The sequence below is a fragment of the Cetorhinus maximus genome, chromosome 12 (assembly GCF_964194155.1).
Source record: "Cetorhinus maximus chromosome 12, sCetMax3.hap1.1, whole genome shotgun sequence".
Classification (NCBI taxonomy): domain Eukaryota; kingdom Metazoa; phylum Chordata; class Chondrichthyes; order Lamniformes; family Cetorhinidae; genus Cetorhinus; species Cetorhinus maximus.
Genome location: NC_135890.1, coordinates 124,190,102 through 124,210,322, shown reverse-complemented (window position 1 = coordinate 124,210,322; position 20,221 = coordinate 124,190,102). Strand labels below are relative to the sequence as shown.

At 41.9% G+C, this 20,221-nt stretch overlaps 1 protein-coding gene across 4 annotated transcripts in view; it reads left to right on the top strand.

The window, feature by feature from the left end:
- Nucleotides 1-20,221, top strand: part of sbno1 (strawberry notch homolog 1 (Drosophila)) — a 151,392-nt gene that overhangs the window by 67,929 nt on the left and 63,242 nt on the right. For all 4 annotated transcript variants that reach the window (XM_078554593.1, XM_078554592.1, XM_078554590.1 and 1 more), the window contains 5 exons: nucleotides 11,764-11,861; nucleotides 13,898-14,049; nucleotides 15,351-15,536; nucleotides 17,071-17,244; nucleotides 17,495-17,658. In XM_078554593.1, the coding sequence (XP_078410719.1) occupies nucleotides 11,764-11,861; nucleotides 13,898-14,049; nucleotides 15,351-15,536; nucleotides 17,071-17,244; nucleotides 17,495-17,658 (774 nt within the window). The remainder of the gene's footprint in view (nucleotides 1-11,763; nucleotides 11,862-13,897; nucleotides 14,050-15,350; nucleotides 15,537-17,070; nucleotides 17,245-17,494; nucleotides 17,659-20,221) is intronic.

Genomic DNA, 20,221 nt, shown 5'->3' with positions numbered 1-20,221 from the left:
ATTTGCTCAGCACCATTTCTCTAGTGGTTTCAAGTTCACCAAGTTCCTTTCTCCTGTTCATCAACTGATTTGCAGCTGTTACTGGAATTTTTTTTTGAATCCTCTATAGTGAACACAGAAGCAAAATATTTGTTCATTTTTTCCACCATTTCCTTATTATCTACTATTAACTCCCCACTGTCACTCTGTAGAGGACCAACACTCACTTTACTTACGCTTATCCTTTTTAAGTACCTGTAGAAACTCTTGCTATCCGTTTTTACATTTCTAGCTCGCTCCCTCTCATACTCTAACTTCTTTGTCCTGATGAACCTTTTAGTACTTCTGCCGTTCTTTATATTCTGTCCAATCATCTATCCTGTCGCTCATCTTTGCAGAGTTGTATGTATTTTCCTTATGTTTGATGCTTTCCTTAACATCTCTAGTTAACCACCGATTGTGGGTCCTCCCCTTAGAATTTTTCTTTATAATAGGAATGTACTTCTGAATACTCTGAAATATCCCCTTAAATGTCTGCCACTGCTTCTCTATTGACCAATCCTCTAGCCTAGTTTCCCAGTTCACTTCAGCTAGCTCAGCTTTCATCCCCACATAGTTGCCTTTATTTAAGTTTAAGACACTAGTCTTAGACTCACTCTTCTCCCTTTCAAACTGCATGTAAAATTCAATCATACTGTGGTCGCTGCTACCTAGGGGTGCATTTACTCTGAGGTCATTAATTAATCCTGTCATACTACACATTACCAAGCCTAATACAACCTACTCTCTGGTTGGTTCCAGAACATGCTGCTCTCAGAAAATATCTCGAAAGCATTCTAAGAACGCCTCATCTGGGCTGCTACTGCCAATCTGACTTTTCCAGTTTGTGTAGACTAAAATCACCCATGATTATTGCCGTCCCTTTTTCACCAACACACAATATTTTCTCTTGAATACTTTACCCTACACTGTGGCTACTGTTAGGGGGCCTGTAGACCACTCCCACAATTAGGACATTTTTCCCCTTACTATTCCTCATCTCCAACCAAACCGATTCTACATCCTGATCTCTTGAACCAAGGTCATCTCTAACTATTGCATTAATGCCATCCTTGATTAACACTGCAACCCCTCCACCTTTACCTAGCTTCCTATTCTTCTTGAATGTCATGTACCCCTCAATATTAAGGACCCAATTTTTGTCGTCCTGCAGCCATGTCTCCGTAATTGCTATCAGATCATATTTATTTACTTCAGTGTGGGCCATCAATTCATTTACTTTGTTATGAATGCTATGTGTATTCAGATAAAGAGCCTTCAGTTTTGTCTTTTAGCCTTGTAACATCTCGGCTTGACTGTTGATGTATTCATAGGTTTTTTCCTCTGTCCCTTCCTGCCATTCTCTGACCCTCATTTCTCATTAATTTGCTCTCCTGGCTTGACTCTGCGCCTTGAATTGCTAACTCTACCCAAACTTGTTCCCTCACCCCTCTTGTTTAATTTAAATCACTCTGTTTCCCTAATTATGTGATTTGCGAGGACACTTGTCCCAGCATGGTTCAGGTGTAAACCGTACAGCCCCCACTTTCCCCAGTACTGATGCCAGTGCCTCATAAACCGGAACCCACTTCTCCCACACCCATCTTTGAGCCAAGCATTCGTGTCTCTAATAATGAAAGAAGTGGTTGGATATGCTGATAGGGTTATAGGAGGCCCATCAACGCCGACATGGACCCTAACGGCAAAGCAAAATACTACGGATGCTGGAAATCTGAAATAAAAATAGATAATGCTGGAAATACTCATCAGGTCAGGCAACATCTGTGGAGAGTGGGTTCACATTTCAGGTCAGTGACCTTTCATTAAAATTGGGAAAAGTTAGAAATAGGTTTTATGCAAGTGAAAGGTATGGGTAGCAGGAGAAAGGAAAAAAAGGAATGTCTGTGATGGGGTGTAAGATAGGAGAGATTAAATGTCATAAGGTTGGTGGTGCATGGTAAAAGTGAATGGTAATGGGGCAAATCAAGAAACAAAAGGTGTGTACACAGGAGGTGTGGATAGTAGAATGAATACCTCCATTTGAGAGCAAAAACGAGAAAAGTGAGCAAAAATAAAATCCTCCGTTATGATCCCCATGGGGACCGATAACTTTTTAAAAAAAAATTCAAACATCCAGTTAATAGCGTAACGGCTGACATGAGGCAATTTAACATTTTAATACCTTTATTGTAACAAGCAAACTAAAAGCACTATTGACGAAAACTTATTATTGTAGGCAACTTATATTTTAAACTACAGGATAGAACTTTTGACAGAACTTTTTAACACATCTGGAAAAAACCCACTATCAGGTATACATTACGGTGTCCTTAAATAGTCATTCAATTCCTGGAGAGTCAGCTCAAAATGAGTTTTGGCTCCCAAGAGTTCACATGCAAGCTTTCCTTTCTCAGCTTTAAATTTTTAACTCCAGAGCTATCTTTAATGGTGTGACTTTTTCAAGTCACTTCTCCCTCTAGCTAAAACTAGGAAAATCTTCCAGCATTGATTTAACTCCTCATGAATTTGGGCTTTCCAATCTGTGATATTTTAGGAAAGCCTGTGACCCAATATCACAGTGACTTCCTTTTAACCCTTCCCATCTCAGAACCTATCACCATGGCAACATGAATAGCAGAGACTGTGTATCCAGGTAGAGATGCTGATTATCTATCCTCGAGACCCCAATTCTTTTACCTTGGAAGTAAATGAACAGTTTAAAGCACAACTGTTTATAACCTGACATTGTCAACACATTTCTGTGACTTTGGGGCTCTGTCTACCCACTGTTAGCACACAGACAACTGCCATTACCTCGAAGTATAAAGATCTTGCACCTTCTGAGTAAAACAATCTGGGGGCCCCCTTTACTCTCTAACAATCAAACCACTCAGGCAGACTTCTGAACAGACCCCTTCATTTTACCTTAAATTAAAGACACAGTCCCAAAACATCATAACCTTATTGTTATTGGCGTCCACCCATCTCTGGAGTTGATGGCCTCCATCCGGGCTGTATATCACTTCTGTCGTCTGCTGTGGCTGTAGAGGCCGATTTGTGAGTGGCAGTCCCTTCTGCAGCTGACACAGACAAATAGCATTGACCCATGGCTGACTGTTTTTTTCCCTTCAAGCAGGTGCTCTTTTCTGCCACCTGGTCATTTATTTTTTCCTCTGCTTTTTCTACGCCCTTCCTGACTTTGTTTGTTTGTTTCATCTTAACCATCTTGTATACCTCACTTAACATCTGGAAAGGAAACAAAATGGGGTTAGAGTTTACAATCTGAAATTGTTGAACTCAATGTTGAGTATGGAAGGCTGTAAAGTGCCTAATTGAAAGATGAGGTGCTGTTCCTACAGCTTACATTGAACTTCAATGGAACACTGCAGGAGGCTGTCCTCACTTCACAAGGCCCCAAATATCCTTCCAGAACAGTGAATTTTGTACTACCTTCAACTGTATACACTGTTCACAATGCTTTCTCCTCTACATTGAGGAGACCAAATGCAAATTTGGTGACTGCTTTGCAGAACTCTTCCATTCAGTCTGAAAGTGTGACCCCCAGCTTTCCACCTTGTTCTCATGTTGAGCTCTATCATTAACCTCGAGTGTTAACTGTTTTACACTCCACAGGTAGATGATGTTGCCTGATTTGAGTTATTTTTGCATTTTCTGTTTTTAGTCCAGCCTAGACCTGTTGGGCTGATTGGCCTGTTTCTGTGCTGTCAGCTGGTGGTAACTTCCAGCTAGAACCATGGAGTTCCTTTGGATTCTTTTAAGAAACAATTAGGAAAAAGTGAGTGGTCAGAGCAAAGATGCTTTGAAATCTAAACCTAGGGAACGAGAACACAAGGAGAAAGAAGTCATTTTCAGCTGTACAAAACCCTGGTTAAACTACACCTGGAGAACAGTTCTAGGCACCACACCTTAGTATTTAGAAGGTTTAAGGGGTGATTTGATCATATTTTTAAAAATATTATGGGGAACTGATAGGGTAGATAAACATTTTCTGCTAGTTGGGGAATCTAGGACTGGGGGCATTGTCAAAACAACTGAAACCAGACCCTTCAGAAGTGAAATTAGGAAAGATTTCTTCAACAAAGGTGCTAGAAATTTGGAACTATCTTCTGCAAATGGCAATTGATGCTAGATCAATTAATTTTAAAACGGAGGTTGATAATTTGTTGTTCATGAAATGGATGGAGGGATATGGGTCAAAGGCAGGAAAATGGAGTTAGGTTAAAGGTCAGCCATCATCTCACTGAATGGTGGAACAGGTTCAGGGTGAAACCACCTCTGTTCCAATGTTCCTATGCTCAAGTTGGGTGAATTTAAAATAGGTTAATTAAAATGGACTCACTGATTGTCTTTGAAATCTTTGAATTGAATACTTGGGCATTGGTTATACCTTCCATGAGAGAAGTACCATTTGTGCCACACAAATTCCAGGCCATGACCATTTCCAGCAAGAAAGAATCTAACTGTCTCCCCATGACATTGAATGCCATTACCATCGCTGAATCCCCCACTATTAACACCTGGGGGTTATCATCGACTAGAAATTGAACTGGACCAGTCTTATGAATACTGCAGCTACAAGAGCAGGTCAGTGGTTAGGAATTCTGCAACAAGTAACTCACCACCTGACTGCCCAAAGTTTGCTGACTATCTACAAGGCACAAGTTGGGAGTGTGATGGAATATCCTTCTTGCCTGGATCAGTGCAGCTCCAACAACACTCAAAGCTTGACCCCATCCAGGACAAAGCAGTCTGCTTGATTGGTACTCCATCCACTATCTTAAACATTCCCTCCATCACCGACATAGCGGCAGCAGCATGAAGCATCTACAAGATGCATTGCAGCAACTCACCAAGGTTGCTTCGACAGTACTTTACAAACCTGTGACCTTCCCACCTAGAAGGACAAGGACAGCAGATACATGGCAATACCACCACTGCAAGTTCCCCTCCAAGCCACCCACTACTCTGACTTAGAACTATATTGCTGTTCCCACTGTCACTGGATAAAAATCCTGGAACTCCGTAATAAAGTTCTGTACCTGTACCACATCGACTGCAGTGTTCAAGAAGGCGGCTCATTTCCACATTCTCCAAGGGCAGTTGTAATGCTGGGCAATGAAAGTTGGCTGAGACAGTGAAGCCCACATCCCATAAATGAATATTAAAAAGAAAAGGCACTAACTGTAAGTTGATGTGAGCTGAAAGGACTCATGTGGTTTCTCTTTAGGCCTACATCTCCCCAGTAGGCTTCGTTATGGAAGAATGTCATTGTACTCTGAACCCATAGTTCCAGTAAAGTTGAAATAACATAGGTTTATCATTATAGAAAGTAAGATGTAGCAAGTTTAATACTAGCAATATTTCTCTTTGGTTATAAATTAGCCTCCACTACCAACACAGTGTAATGTCTGTTAGTGTTGTACTTTTTTATTTAAATATAAAGATACACTTGAAATGCACCTTGCACACTGGATTCTTCCAGCAAGTTCATTGATGCATTTGAAATGGGGTAGAATTTGTTTAGATGGTTGAAGAATCTCTGTGGAATGATTTTAACGAAAACTGAACCATTTTTAGAGCATGTCAATTTTTGATTTGCGTGTTGGCGTATTTTATCATTCATGGGATGTGGGCTTCTCTGGCTGGGCCAGCATTTATTGCCCATCCCTAGTTGCCCTTGAGAAGGTGGTGGTGAGCTGCCTTCTTGAACCGCTGCAGTCCCTGTGGTGTAGGTACACCCACAGTGCTGTTAGGAAGGGAGTTCCAGATTTTCACCCAGCGACAGTGAAGGAACGGCGACATATTTCCAAGTCAGGTTGGTGAGTGACTTGGAGGGGAACTTCCAGGTGGTGGTGTTCCCATCTATCTGCTGCTTTTGTCCTTCTAGGTGGTAGTGGTCGTGGGTTTGGAAGGTGCTGTCTAAGGAGCCTTGGTGAATTCCTGCAGTGCGTCTTTTAGATGGTGCACACTGCTGCTACTGCCCGTCTGTGGTGGAGAGAGTGAATGTTTGTGGATGTGGTGCCAATCAAGTGGACTGCTTTGTCCTGGATGGTGTGGTGTCCAGTTTCTTCAATGTTGCAGGAGCAGCACTCATCCAGGCAAGTGGGGAGTATTCCATCACACCCCTGACTTGTGCCTTGTAGGTGATGGACAGGCTTTGCGGGGGTCAGGAGGTGAGTTACTCGTCGCACGATTCCTAGCCTCTGACCTACTCTTGTAGCCACAGTATTTATATGGCTAATTCAGCTTCTGGTCAATGGTAACCCCCGGGATGTTGTTAGTGGGGGATCAGTGATGGTAATGCCATTGAACATCAAAGGGCGATGATTGGTTTCTCTCCTGTAGGAGATGGTCATTGCCTGGCAATTGTGTGGCGTGAATGTTACTTGTGCCTTTTCAGTCCAAAAGGTCTTGTTGCATTTGGACATGGACTGCTTCAGTATCTGAGGTGTCGCGAATGGTGCTGAACATTGTGCAATCATCAGTGAACATCCCCACATTTGACCTTGTGACGGAAGGAAGGTGATTGATGAAGCAGCTGAATTTGGTTGGGCTTGGTCACTACCCTAAGGTACACCTGCAGTGATGTCCTGGAGCTGAGCTGACTGACGTCCAGAAACCACAACCATCTTTCTTTGTGCTGGGTATGACTCCAACCAGCGGAGAGTTTTCCCACTGATTCCAATTCACTCCAGTTTTGCTAGGGCTCCTTGATGCCACACTCGGTCAAATGCTGCCTGTATCAAGGGCAGTCTCACTCACCTCACCTTGGGAGTTCAGCTCTTTTGTCCATGTTTGAACCAAGGCTGTAACGAGGTCAGGAGCTGAGTGGCCCTGGTGGAACACCCAAACTGGGCATCAGTGAGCAGATTATTGCTGAGCAAGTGCCACTTGATAGCACCGTTGATGACCCCTTCCATTACTTTACTGGTGATGCAGAGTAGACTAATGGGGTGGTAATTGGCCGGATTGGATTTGTCCTGCTTTTTGTGTACAGGACATACCTGGGCAATTTTCCACATAGTTGGGTAGATGCCAGTGTTGTAGCTGTACTGGAACAGCTTGGCTAGGGGCGCGGCAAGTCCTGGAGCACGTCTTCAGTACTATTGCCGGAATCTTGTCGGGGCCCATAGCCTTTGCAGTATCTAGTGCCTTCAGCCAATATGATATCACGAGGAGTGAATCGGCTGGCTGAAGACTGTCATCTGTGATGCTGCGGACCTCCAGAGGAGGCCGAGATGGATCATCCACTCAGCACTTCTGGCTGAAGATTGCTGCGAATGCTTCAGCCTTATCTTTTGCACTGATGTGCAGGTCTCCTCCATCACTGATGATGGGGATATTTATGGAGCCGCCGCCTCCAGTGAGTTGTTTAATTGTCCACCAACATTCACAACTGGATGTGGCAGGACTGCAGAGCTTAGATCTGATCCGTTGGTTGTGGGATCGCTTAGGTCTGTCTATCATTTGCTGCTTATGCTGTTTGGCACGCAAGTAGTCCTGTTTTATAGTTTCACCAGGTTGGCAGCTCATTTTTAGGTATGCCTGGTGCTGCTCCTGGCAGGCCCTCCTGCACTCTTCATTGAACCAGGGTTGATCCCCTGGCTTGATGGTAATGGTAGAGTGGGGGATATGCCGGGCCATGAGGTAACAGATTGTGTTTGAGTACAATTCTGCTGTTGCTGATGGCCCACAGCGCCTCATGGATGCCCAGTCTTGAGTTCTAGGTCTGTTTGAAATCTATCTCATTTAGCATTGTAGTAGTGCCACACAACACGATGGAGGGTATTCTCAATTTGAAGGTGGGACTTTGTCTCCACAATGACTGTGCAGTGGTTACTTCTACCGATACTGTCATGGACAGATGCATCTGTGGCAGGCAGGTGAGGATGAGGAATGTTTTTCCCTCTTGGTTCCCTCGCCACCTGCCGCAGACCCAGTCTAGCAGCTATGTCATTTAGGGTTTGGTCAGTAGTGGTGCTACCGAGCCACGCTTGATGATGTGCCCCACCCAGGGAACATTCTGTGCCCTTGCCACCTTCAGTGCTTCCTCCAAGTGATGTTTAACATAGAGGAGCACTGATTCAACAGCTGAAGGAGGGCGGTACGTGATAATCAACAGGAAGCTTCCTTGCCATGTTTGACTTGATGCCATAAGATTTCATGGGGTCGATGTTAAGGACTCCCAGGGCAACTCCTTCCTGACTGTATACCACTATGACGCCACCTCTGCTGGGTCTGTCCTGCTGGTGGGACAGGACATACCCAGGAATGGTGATGGTGGAGCCTGGGACATTATCTGTAAGATATGATTCCGTGAGGATTAGTCTGAAACAGCTCTCCCAATTTTGGCACTAGCCCCAGATGTTAGTAAGGAGGACTTTGTAGGGTTGACAGGGCTGCGATTGCTGCTGTCGTTTCTGGTGCTGAGGTTGATGCCGGGTGCTCCATCCGGTTTCATTGCTTTTTTTGTGTCTTTGTAGCAGTTTGTAACAACTGAGTCAATTGGGTGAGGACGACAGATTTCCTTTCCTAACCTGTTTTTTTTTCAACAATCGACAATGGTTTCATGGTCATCTTTGGTCATCATCTTTTAATTCCAGATTTTTATTGAATTCAAATTCCACCATCTGCTGAGGTGGGATTCGAACCTGGGTCCCCAGAGCATTACCCTGGGTCTCTGGATTATTAATTCAGCGACAATACCACTACACCATTGCCTCCCCCGGGAGTATTTCTATTGAAGCAGAGATAGCGAAGATGAGGGAGAGGTCAGGAGAAATTTATTTGTCGGGTGTTGGAGCAGGAAATGCTTTACTGCAGGTGGTTGAGTCACCATGGATGAAGAACTGTTAGTTGAAGCAAGTCTTGGGGGGACATGGAGGAATACGATTAATTTTGGATTTCTCTAGCAAAAGCCAACATAGACACACTTGTGCTTTAAATGCTTATGGTTCCATAGATAAGGTCGCCTTAGTAACTTGGGTTGGCTGCACTTGAATATATTGTGGTCAGTCATTTTCAGCTTGCCCTCCCTATGTAGCATGTTGCCCCTTGTTTTGAAGCGTTTCATAGCTATTCAGTGATGACCCTACAACCCCTCCAGATCTGGTGCTTCATTTTGATGATGGTGACTTCACTAGCCTTGGCTGTTGAAATCTGAGCTAGGTTATACTGTGCCCATGGTAATTTTGTTGAGGTGTTTGTCCCTAATGATGGATCACCTTTTCAAAGTTTAGCAAAGTTCTTGCCCTTTTTCATGATAAAAGGTGTCACAATTCACACTCTTCAGAACTGTGGCATTCGTATACTTGGGCTTTTTGAATATTGTAGGGCTTTGTGTCATCCTGACCTTGACACCGGATTTCATTTTATCAGGTTTTATATTTCCACCAATCATTTGTCACAATTTGGATTGAACCAGAGCACTCATTTTGTATACTCTTTGCAGAGAGTTGGTGTGCCCTCTTCAAACAGTGTTCTGATTGAGTGGTCTTTTCAATCAAATGTAACCTGTGCCAATATTTGGCAAGGTTGTGTTAGCAGCAGCGCTCTTTGTTTTACACTTGCTCTTAGTGTCCTTAGAGTTTGGCACTGGAGACTAGCAGTGTAGTGCCTGTGATGCTTGATTTGTGTTCAAATCCTTCAGTCACTTGATATCTGATGGACTTTGAGGTACTTTGTGCTGTGATTGTGTCCAGCATTCATTGATCTAGTTTTCTGATCCAGGCACAGCTCTGATGATTTTTTTTGCACCAAGCAGATCATGTTACTTTATAGAGATGAAATTGATCAGATGCCAGTTCTTGGACTAAGGGTCAATTCACAATGTTCTTTGTGTCGCTTGCTTGAGAAATTATTAATGAAGTCATCTTTGATTCAATTTGTTCTAGGAGCGTTGGCCTTCCTGAAATTTAGAGACAATGACATCTCCCCTCCAGGAGGACCCTTTCTGACCCGTGCCTTAAGTCTCAAGGACTATTAATTTAACTCTTGATGGTGTTTTAGTCAGCCTTGCCTCAGTGGTAGTGCCCCCACCTCTGACTCAAGCCAGCTCTAGATAGCTGAGCCATAACACTATTTAAAGCAGCAGGGAGTTCTTTCCAGTTTCCCGGCCAACAATTATCTCTCAACCAATTTCGCATAAACTAATTATCTGGTCATTTCTTATTGGCTATTCATGGGATCTTACTGTGCACAAATTGATTGCCATCTTTCCCTACAGAAGTGCTTCATTGACTGTAGAGCACTTTGGGATGTCCTGAAGTTGTGGATAAATGCGGTGATCACATCATCTAGAACATGGTAGTGGCATAGATCTTCTGATTTTATCAGGCATTTGCTGATGTTGTTTGGCAAGCTACGTTGATGCCATTGTGAATTGCAAGACTATATCAGCAGAAGGTTTAGTGACTATCTTCTGCCAGGGGTGTGTGTGTGACTTTGTACAGCAATATTTGATGCCTTAAAACAGCCTTTAAGCTGCTGGCATATGTCTACATTATTGTTTTTAAATTGTGGCTGTGTAGTGACATTTTGATATTCCATAAAGCCACTGAGTATAGCCCTTTAGGACATGGTGGGAATCGTGGTGTTTTCACACAGCTTGCAGTCAAGGGGACATGAGATTTGGTGGGGATATTTTGATTATAATTAGTCATCAAACTGAACTGTGCTGTAGTTTAGTATTTATAGGAGCTTTGGTAATGCTTTGAAAATCCACCCTTCTGGTATAAACTTGTTTCCTGAAGGCTTCTTAAGCTGAAAGGAATTGGAATGGTTAACATTTGGGTCCGCTGGGACTGATTGTAACCATATGAGCTTTAGCTCACTGGTGGTTGTCTTTGCTGAGTCAGAATGTTGTGGGTTCAAGCCCCACACCAGGCCTTAAACACAGAATCTAGACTGACACCTGAGTGCTGTACTGAGGCATTGCTGCATTGTTGGTACTGCCAGCTTTGAAATGAGACATAAGACCTGTTATATTCAAAAAGGAGCTGGAGGTGTTCTCCTAATATCTAATAGCCAACTGTGCCCTCCTTTTCATTGCTGTGGCACTTATGTATCCCAGCTGCTCTTCAGTGAAAGCAGCAATTTGACTGAAGACCAGTATTGAAATTTGCAATAACAGCAGTCCTGAATTGATTTGGCTTGTTTGTATGATTTTTTGAAACCAATTGATGAGCGATCAGATTGAAGTTCCTGTGGGGTTTTCCATTAAAGTGAAAGGTATATTGTGCTTTTGTGCCATTGTAAGTTACTTTGAGATGACTGACAGTGAGAACAATTTTTCATCCTTGGGATATGGGTTTGAATTTAACACTGGGTTGTGGGTTAAAAGTCTCTATTCATTCTAAGTGCCCTGGCTGAAAGGAGTTAGGTGAACTAAACTTTTTAATAGCACATGTGAACCTATAGCAAAAAAAGAACCATAATTTAACACTAACTTTCTATTGTCTGAAGATTGCAGGTAGGTGGTGTGGACAATGGAAAGGAAATGAATGCTGTTTTAAACTGGGATTAAAGAATATTGTTGGGATGGAATAAAGAGAACTTTTGAGACTGAACTGTATTGTACTGTACACAGCCACTAAAGCGGACTAGTTCCATTCTTTTGAATTGAGACCTTAACGTAATGTGTTCACCAAAAAAATGGGTAATTGTAGATAGTTGTCAAGTAAAATGTAACCTGTTGTAACGGCTTTATTTTGGAATTGCTTTTAGTGCGTGGTTATTGGTCTACAATCCACTGGAGAAGCAAGAACCCTTGAAGCCCTGGAGGAGGGTGGTGGTGAACTGAATGATTTTGTTTCAACTGCTAAGTATGTTTACACTGTATAACTGTCTGTAGTTGTAAATTTTCAATAACGTTTTTGAAAAGCATCAATAGCTGTACTAATTTATATATAAAAAATTAACTAGCAACTCAAGTATTCTTCTTTATAAATTGAATATAAGAGTTAATCTGTTGAATTGAAATTTTATTCTGTCGTCATTGCCAACTAGAATTTCACTTGTTTGCTGCATTTGGTTCAATACGTAAATAACTAATGCAAGGGAGGAAAACTTTGTATGCAGGGTTGAAGACTAAGTTTATTGTTTCTGTAATTGCTTCATTAATTGGCTGGAAAGCCCTTTGGGATTTCCAGATGCCATCAGACTTTATCTATATAAATGCATTTTTTATAAAAGTTCTGAAGAAACGGCAGGCATAAAAATGTAAGTAAAGATTTTAAAAGCTGTTGACAGTTGAGTACGGTTTTTGTTTGAATAGTTTTGTATTCAAAGACTCTTTTGAAATTTTCCTCATTGGCCCCTGTCAAACATTTGAACGTTGTATGTCCATGCTGGATTGCTGGTTCATTTGGACAATTTATGAATGTGAGATAGTCTTAGTATTGCTAACAATTACTGCAGGTAAACTGTACTAATGTTATTACAAAATCTGGCCATTTGATATATTGCAGCTACATATTCTCTTTTACCCTAAGTTTCCCCATGGGAAGGTCTGAAGCTCATTGAAGCCCACGGATCAACCTAACCACAAACAGGACCTGGTCACTTACGTGCACTATTGCAAAAACGTTTTAGAAAGACCTATTTATGTAGCAGCTTTCTCAATTTCAGAATGTCCCAAAACGCTTTCCAGCCGCTTAAGTACTTTTTTTGAAGTTAATTCACTGTCGACAGAAATGTGGGAGCCAATTTCTGTATAGTGAAAGAAAAATCTTCTGGTAGTTCAGGTTTTAAACAGAAGGTCATGAAGTTAATCATTAATCAGCATGTTTTCTGTTTGTAGCTTGAAGTGTGTAAATATATATTTTGTATTTGTATTTTCAAAATAATTTATTTTGTTAAGGCTAACTCCATGGCAGGGTCAGGGTCATACTGACCAGGAAAGATGCATATTTGATCTGTACTGAGTTTGCTGTTCTCTGCTTAGGTGATTGTTGGTACTCCAGTTAGCCTAACTGTCCAAGGAGTAGAGAAAATAATTGAATGTACCCAACCCTGATCATTATTCACCGAATCCTCCTGGAAAGTGCATGGATTAGGACAGGATTGGGCTTGGACCCTAGGACAAATAGCTTGCCAACTCAGGGCTGTAATGTGTGTTAGAGCAATGGAGCTGATAATGCCTGTAGAACTAAAACAAAAACAAAAATACCTGGAAAAACTCAGCAGGTCTGGCAGCATCTGTGGAGAGGAGCACAGTTAATGTTTCAAGACCGCATGACTCTTCAACAGAACGAAATAAAAATAGAAAAGAAGTGAAATATAAGCTGGTTTAAGGGGTGGGTGGGACAAGAAGAGCTGAATAGAGGGCCAGTGATAGGTGGAGATAACCAAAAGATGTCACAGACAAAAGGACAAAGGTGTTGAAGGTGGTGATATTATCTAAAGGAATGTGCTAATTAAGGGTGGAAAGCAGGACGAGCAAGGTATAGATAGCTCTAGTGGGGGTGAAGGAATTGAAAAAGGCTAAAAGGTAGAGATAAAACAATGGATGGAAATACATTTAAAAATAATGGAAATAGGTGGGAAAAGAAAAATCTATATAAATTATTGGAAAAAACAAAAAGGAGGGGGAAAATCGGAAAGGGGGTGGGGATGGAAGAGAGAGTTCATGATCTAAAATTGTTGAACTCAATATTCAGTAGAACTAGTTGTGGTAGGAGGAAACTTAAAATCTGTTCAGATTGAAGAATGTAGGACAATTGTTTAATTCTATATCGAAATTAATTGATTATTTTATATTCGTGCTAACTATTTAATATCTGGTCTATGTAATTGACAGTTCTCAGCACTAACAAACTGCTGTTGACCACAACTTAAAACAATGTTTTAATCATTTCAGAGGAGTCCTTCAGTCTTTGGTTGAGAAACACTTCCCAGCACCTGACAGAAAGAAACTGTACAGTTTGCTGGGGATAGATATGAGTGTGCCCAGCAATCATGACTCTCCCATTGACAGTCCATCAAGACAGAGCAAAGGAAAGAAAAGAAAAGGTACAAACTTTCTCTCTCCATATTGCTGATTGTGATACTGAGCGCTTCATCCCATGTAGCTGCCAGTGGAAACATAACAATGACAAAAGATCACTTTCTGTCTGAATGTAAACTAAATCTATGATTTGTTAGACCATTTCCAATAAAAATGAATCTGCACCTATGTATTTACACTAAATTATTGTATCCCTGAGATTTCAAATTTTGTAGACTTGGCATTTTTCTTTAGTTAAGCGTAACAAATTTAGTTCTGCTTTCTAGTTAGATAATAGTATGACCTGGAAGTCATAACATGGAATTTTTTTTTGCATTCTGATGACTGTAATCTCTTGTGTAATCCACGTATATTCTCCTGTCTCTAGAGAGTGAGTTAAAAGCATCAGCAGAGCAAGACACAAATGTAAGCCAAAATAAGTGATTGGACAGCATACTGCTTTCGACATGAAATCCAACAATTTCCTATCACTTGTTGCATTAAACTGAAAGAAATACATTTTTCATGCCATTTCAGGCATGAACTTGTGAACTAGTTGTTCCTAAGATGACTTGCTCTGCTTTCCCTCTTAAAAACTGTATGTATTCAAAAACTGGCCTGTGGTATTTGGCTGGAGAGAGAGGCAAAGATAGTTCTCTGACCTCTGTTAGGTCTGAAGGAGGTTGGCCCACCATTTCGTCAAAATTGTGTCTCATTTAATGTGGGAGTTGATGCTGATTTGCTTCTTTAGCTCATTTAGTTCCCTTCAGGGTATACGGAATGAAAATCGTTCTATCAGAATGAACTTCACTATCTCGGCTAAAGCACCATACAAACATAAACAGCTGTTCTGCCTTTGTGCTAGTTGACTTCCTTTCCCCAATTCTATACATTTTTCATGCCCTCATTAAATTCCTCCGTGGCTTTGCTTCACCCAACTTATGCATTCTCCTTTAGCTCTATCTCTCCTTCCCCCCCCGCCCTTCCTCTCCACTCCTAAACAATCCATTCTTCTAGGGTGTATAATGCCTCCCCTCACCTCGCTATTGCAGAGCCTTCAGCCTTGATCCTAATATTTGCAATTCTTCTCCATCATTGCTGATCTCTTCAAAACCCATCTCGCTGCCCAAACATTGGCAAACTCCTTGTCTTTTCTTTCTTGACTGCGCATCTGTTTTTTTTTATGTTTATCTGTAACACTCTGGTGCATTTTTGTTGTTCGAGATGAACTTTATTCATAGCTTTCTACAAGTAACTATATGCATGAAAATTCAGGAGGTAGTTTGTTTTTATTGACAGGGGAACATTTGTGAATTTTGTTTTTTAGTTAATGAGGACAAAAGGGAAGCAAAAAAGCCTCGCAAGAGCAAAGGTCTTGCTGGGAGCAGCTCGTCAGAGAGTGAATCTGAAGTATCTGAAAGCGAAGGCAGTGATGAAGGAAGCTTTCTCTCCGTTAGTTCTGGTGACGATGACTTCAACCCTTTCAGAGATGAATCTTCCAATGAAGAAGATGGTAAATCAGTGAAAGCGGCAATTGCAATTTTCTGATGGGCAAAAGATGCAAGCAAAATTCAGTAATGTTATCCTTATTGTAATTCATTGTGAACTCTGCATGAAATGAGGACCTGCTTACATAGAAGCATAGAAAATAGGAGCAGGAGTAGGCCATTCGGCCCTTCGAGCTTGCTCCCATTCATTATGATCATGGCTGATATCCAACTCAATAGCCTGCTCCTGCTTTTACTTAACCTTGGGTGGCAAACAGAATTTTAAACCATGCAGTATACAACTTGCATAGTATCTTTACTACATCAACCAATATCCTAGGATATTTCACAGGAGGTGGAACAACTTTGACTCTGAGCAGGATGTGATCAAAGGAGGAGTGAAGGAATAAGTTTTGAGGCTTTTGATGGTGAGAGCGCTATCAGGTTGAATTTAGGTATAGGCAAGAATTCTAAACTCGTGACACAGCTACAGACTGCCACCATAGTTGGTGTCTGGGGTGGAGACGAGGATCACCTAGCCAGATTCTGAAAATTGAAATCTGCGAACTGATATTCAAACTGGCGGTGGTTTCCAGTATGGGCTGAGGTCATGGAATGATCTGTTGCTGAAGATATTTGTGGTAAATTGGGAGTCATTGCTGATGCACAAGTTGGGGAAGGGAATGGTAGGCACGACATAGTACAGAGAGCGGTTTTATTGGGCAAATTGTGGCCTTGCTGAGGGATTGAATGTACGATTGAAATTCAACTCCAGCCCCAGGTAATTAGAGAAGACTGGGCTTCAGGGTATGATTTTGTTTTGTGTGTGGAGGGATGCAATTTTCAAAAGAGAGTGGGGATTAATGCTTTAGGTACAGCAGTTGCTTTCTTTGAGGTTAAGGATAGCAGAGGAGCCAGTGTGAGCCGTGAAGGTTAGTTTGGCTACATGAGAGAAGACAGAGTATGTTCTGGGGAGTGATAAGGGCTCATGATGGGATAGACAGTGGTGCAGCAGGATAGTGAACAGGTTTAATTTATCTCTGTTTGGGACAGAAAGACGTCTAAGTTTCTCAGTATCGGAGGAGCGATGAAAGGAATGGAAGAGTGAGCTTGTAAGGAGATGGGTTGTGATGAAGGTACGAGTTTGGGTTTGTATCACAAATAAGGGGAAAACAAGGTAGCTGTTCACCATACTGGCTAAGGTGGAGTCATGATGAATAGATGACCAGCATGAGAGTTGGGAAGAAGGTGTCCTGGTAAGAGTACCATGGAGCTTTTCTTTGATTGGAGGGCAAGGGTAGAGAGGGTTCATTTGTGGGATATGTGTATATATAGTGAGGCTGGCAAAGAAATATGGTGAAGCCTCTTTGTTGCGGTTTTGATTAGATGCCATGGATGTGTGTGTGGAGTTGCTGAATAATTACTGACGCCCTGAACCAGTTTGATGTGCTGTTTAAATATTTCTGTTGCCAAAAGATCCATGGGTGGTTCAGCTTCCTTCTGATTTAATGAGTGTCCAATTTCTGTTTGCCGTTCTATTCTTTTTACTGTTTCAATCAGATCCTTGGTTAGTGAGGAAGGATCGCAAGAAGGACAAAGACAAGAAGAAGAAAAAGAAAAGTATTGATCCTGATTCTATCCAAAGTGCCTTACTAGCGTCTGGCCTTGGATCAAAAAAGCCTAGTTTCTCCACTACCACAATCAGCAGCACAACAAATAATGCACTTCCTTCAGGTACAAATGTTGAAAATGTATAAATCTTCAGCCATGGTTAAGAATTGAAATCTGAATTTAGTGCAATGTTCAATATTAAGTAGAAATGAACACATTCATGCATGTACTTTGTATTGATATTCTTGTGTATTGATATTCTTGCTTTGATATTCAGACTAAGGATTTTTAAATCTACTTAAATTCTCATGTTCCTTCCTACTAATGTGATTTAATTTTTTCTTCCTCTTTTTGCTCCAACTAAAACCCATAGGTAACAGCAGCCATAGTATTGTAGCGAGCCAGGATGCAGTAGAAAGAGCCCAGCAAATGAAACGAGAGTTGCTTGAGAAGCTGGAGAGGCTTGCTGAGGACCTGCCTCCCAACACACTGGATGAATTAATAGACGAGCTTGGTGGTCCAGATAATGTAGCAGAGGTCAGTTTGAAGAAAGTTTTCTTGGAATATGTGTACATTTACATCAAGGAGGACTTGTATTTATTTAACACCTGTAATGTAGTCAAGCATCCCAAGGTGCTTCATAGAACTCCTATTAAACAACATTTGACACTGATTCACATGAGATAATAGGACAAATGACCAAAAGCTGATTTGTGATGTCTTAAAGAATTGGAGAGGCAGGGGAAATTAGAGCTTAGGGCTAGGCAACTGAAGGTGCAGCTGACAATGTGAAACAATGTAACTTGGGAATGCACAAGAGGTCAGAATTGGAGGTGTGTAGAGATCCAAAGACTTGTCTGCACGAGGGAGGTTGCAGACATGGGAAGGACAATGACATAGAGATATTTGAAAATATCAGAATTTTGCCGTTGATTCATTGCCACACTTGGAACCAATGTAGCTCAGTGAGCACAGCAGTATATGTGAACGTGACTTGGTCTGAGCTAAGATATGGGCAGCAGAGTTCTGGATGAGCTCAGGTTTATGGATGGTGGAAGCTGGCCAGGAGAGCATTGGAATAGTCAAGTCTAGAGCTGAGGCAACGTCAGAGTTGGCAATGTTGGAGGTGCAAGAAAGCAGTCTTGATGATGGAGCAGGTATGTGGTAGGAAGCTGCTCCTGCTGTTGAATATGACACTCAGGTTACAACTGCTCTGATTCTGTGTCTCAGTTGCTACTGATGGGGCTGGAATTGGTGGGTAAGGAACAGAGTCTGGTGGAGACCAAAGCCAATGGTTTCTGTCTTCCCTATGTTTATTTGGAGGAGCATTTTGATCTTCCAGGACTGGATGTTGGGCAAGCAGTATGACAACTCTGACAGTGGAGGAGTCGAGAGAGGTGGTGCTGATGTAGAGTTGGGTGTTACCATTGTACATGTGGAACCTGAAATGTTTATGGATGATATCGGCAAGGGACAGAATATATATGAGAAACAGAAGGGGGCAAAGTATAAGTCCTTGGGGAGGTACCAGATGCAATGGAACATAAAGAGAAGCCATCGTATTCAAGGATACAAAGTGTTCAGAAAAGATAGGAAAGGGAAAAGGGGAAGTTTGGCAGTTCAGATTAGTGAAGAGATTGTCATGTTGGAAAGTGAAGATGTCCTTAAGGGGCAAGGACAGAGGCTATTTGGTTAGAGTGGAGAAGCAAGAACGATATGATTGTGCTATTGGGGGTATTCTAGGGGTTTGCTCCAGACTTACAGATAGAGGGAGGGGGAGCAAATCTGCAGCGAAATCGCATGTGCAAGAGTAGTGACATTGGGGAACTTTAATTACTCCAATATTGTTTGGGGTAATGTTAGAGTAAAAGGTAAGGAAGAAGAGAAATTTCTGAAATGTGCTCAGGTGAACTTTCTTTACTCGTATGTTGTTGGTCCAACTAGAAAAGAGGAATTGCTGGATCTGGTTCTGTTGAATGATCTGGATCAAGTGAAACAAGTGTCTGTTGGGGAGCACTTGGATAAGAGTGGCCATTGTGCCATAAGGCTGAAGTTAGTCATGGAGAAGAGTGAGGAACAATCCAAAGTACAACTTCTAAATTGGAAGAGGGCTAATTTCAATAGCAAAATGAGCTAACTTCAGTGGGAATCTAGCTAGGGTAAAATTGAATCAAAGAATGAAAGAAGAACTATATGGAACCATGAATGACCTTTTGAGGAGACACAGGTTAGGAACATTACAACAAGGGTGAAAAGTAGGAGAACCAAAGCCAGGGCTTCTTGGATGGTGATACAGAAACAGAATATGAGAAAACAAAATAGAAGGTTTGTGGTGCATATCAAGGGGATTCTTCAAGTGAAAATCAAGCCAAATACAATAAGTTTAGACAAGAAGTGAGGAGGAAAATAAGACTGGCAAAGAGAGATTGAGACAGGAATGGCAGTTAACAGAAAAGGGAACCCAAAAATCACCATCCCACATGTCAATTGTAAGAGGTGGGGTGGACCCTATAAGGGACAGCCAGGGTGATATAAGCTTAGAGGCACAGGAGAAGGCCAGGTGTGCAAAATAATAACAGGCTTAGATGAGGTAGAGAAAGAAAAGCTGTTCCCATTTGCTGATGGTACTGGGGCCAGAGAGACAGATTTAAGGCTTTGGGAAAGAGATGCTGTGGCGGGGGCTTGGGAATATAAGGAAGACTTTTACACACCATGTGATGATCTGGCACTGGTTGCCTACGAGGGTGGTGGAAGCTAAGATGAAGGAAATGGAATTGGTACTTGAGGGAGATTAATATGCAGGGCTACAGGGATAGAGTGGGGGAATGAGGCTGAATGGCTATCTGTGCCGTAATGACTCTGACTCTAGGTGATCCTCTGGCTACAGGCAAGTAAATCAGAATGTAACTAGTTGAGGGCAATCCCACCCAATTGGATGATGGAGAAAAAATATGGTGGAGGGTGGTGTGTTCAGTTGTGCCAAAGGCTGCAGACAGGTTTTCTTTGTCACAGTCTTACAGGATATCATTTGTGACTTTGATAAGGGCCTTTAACTGTGATACTTGACTGGAGGGATTCAGACATGGAATTGTATGAAAGG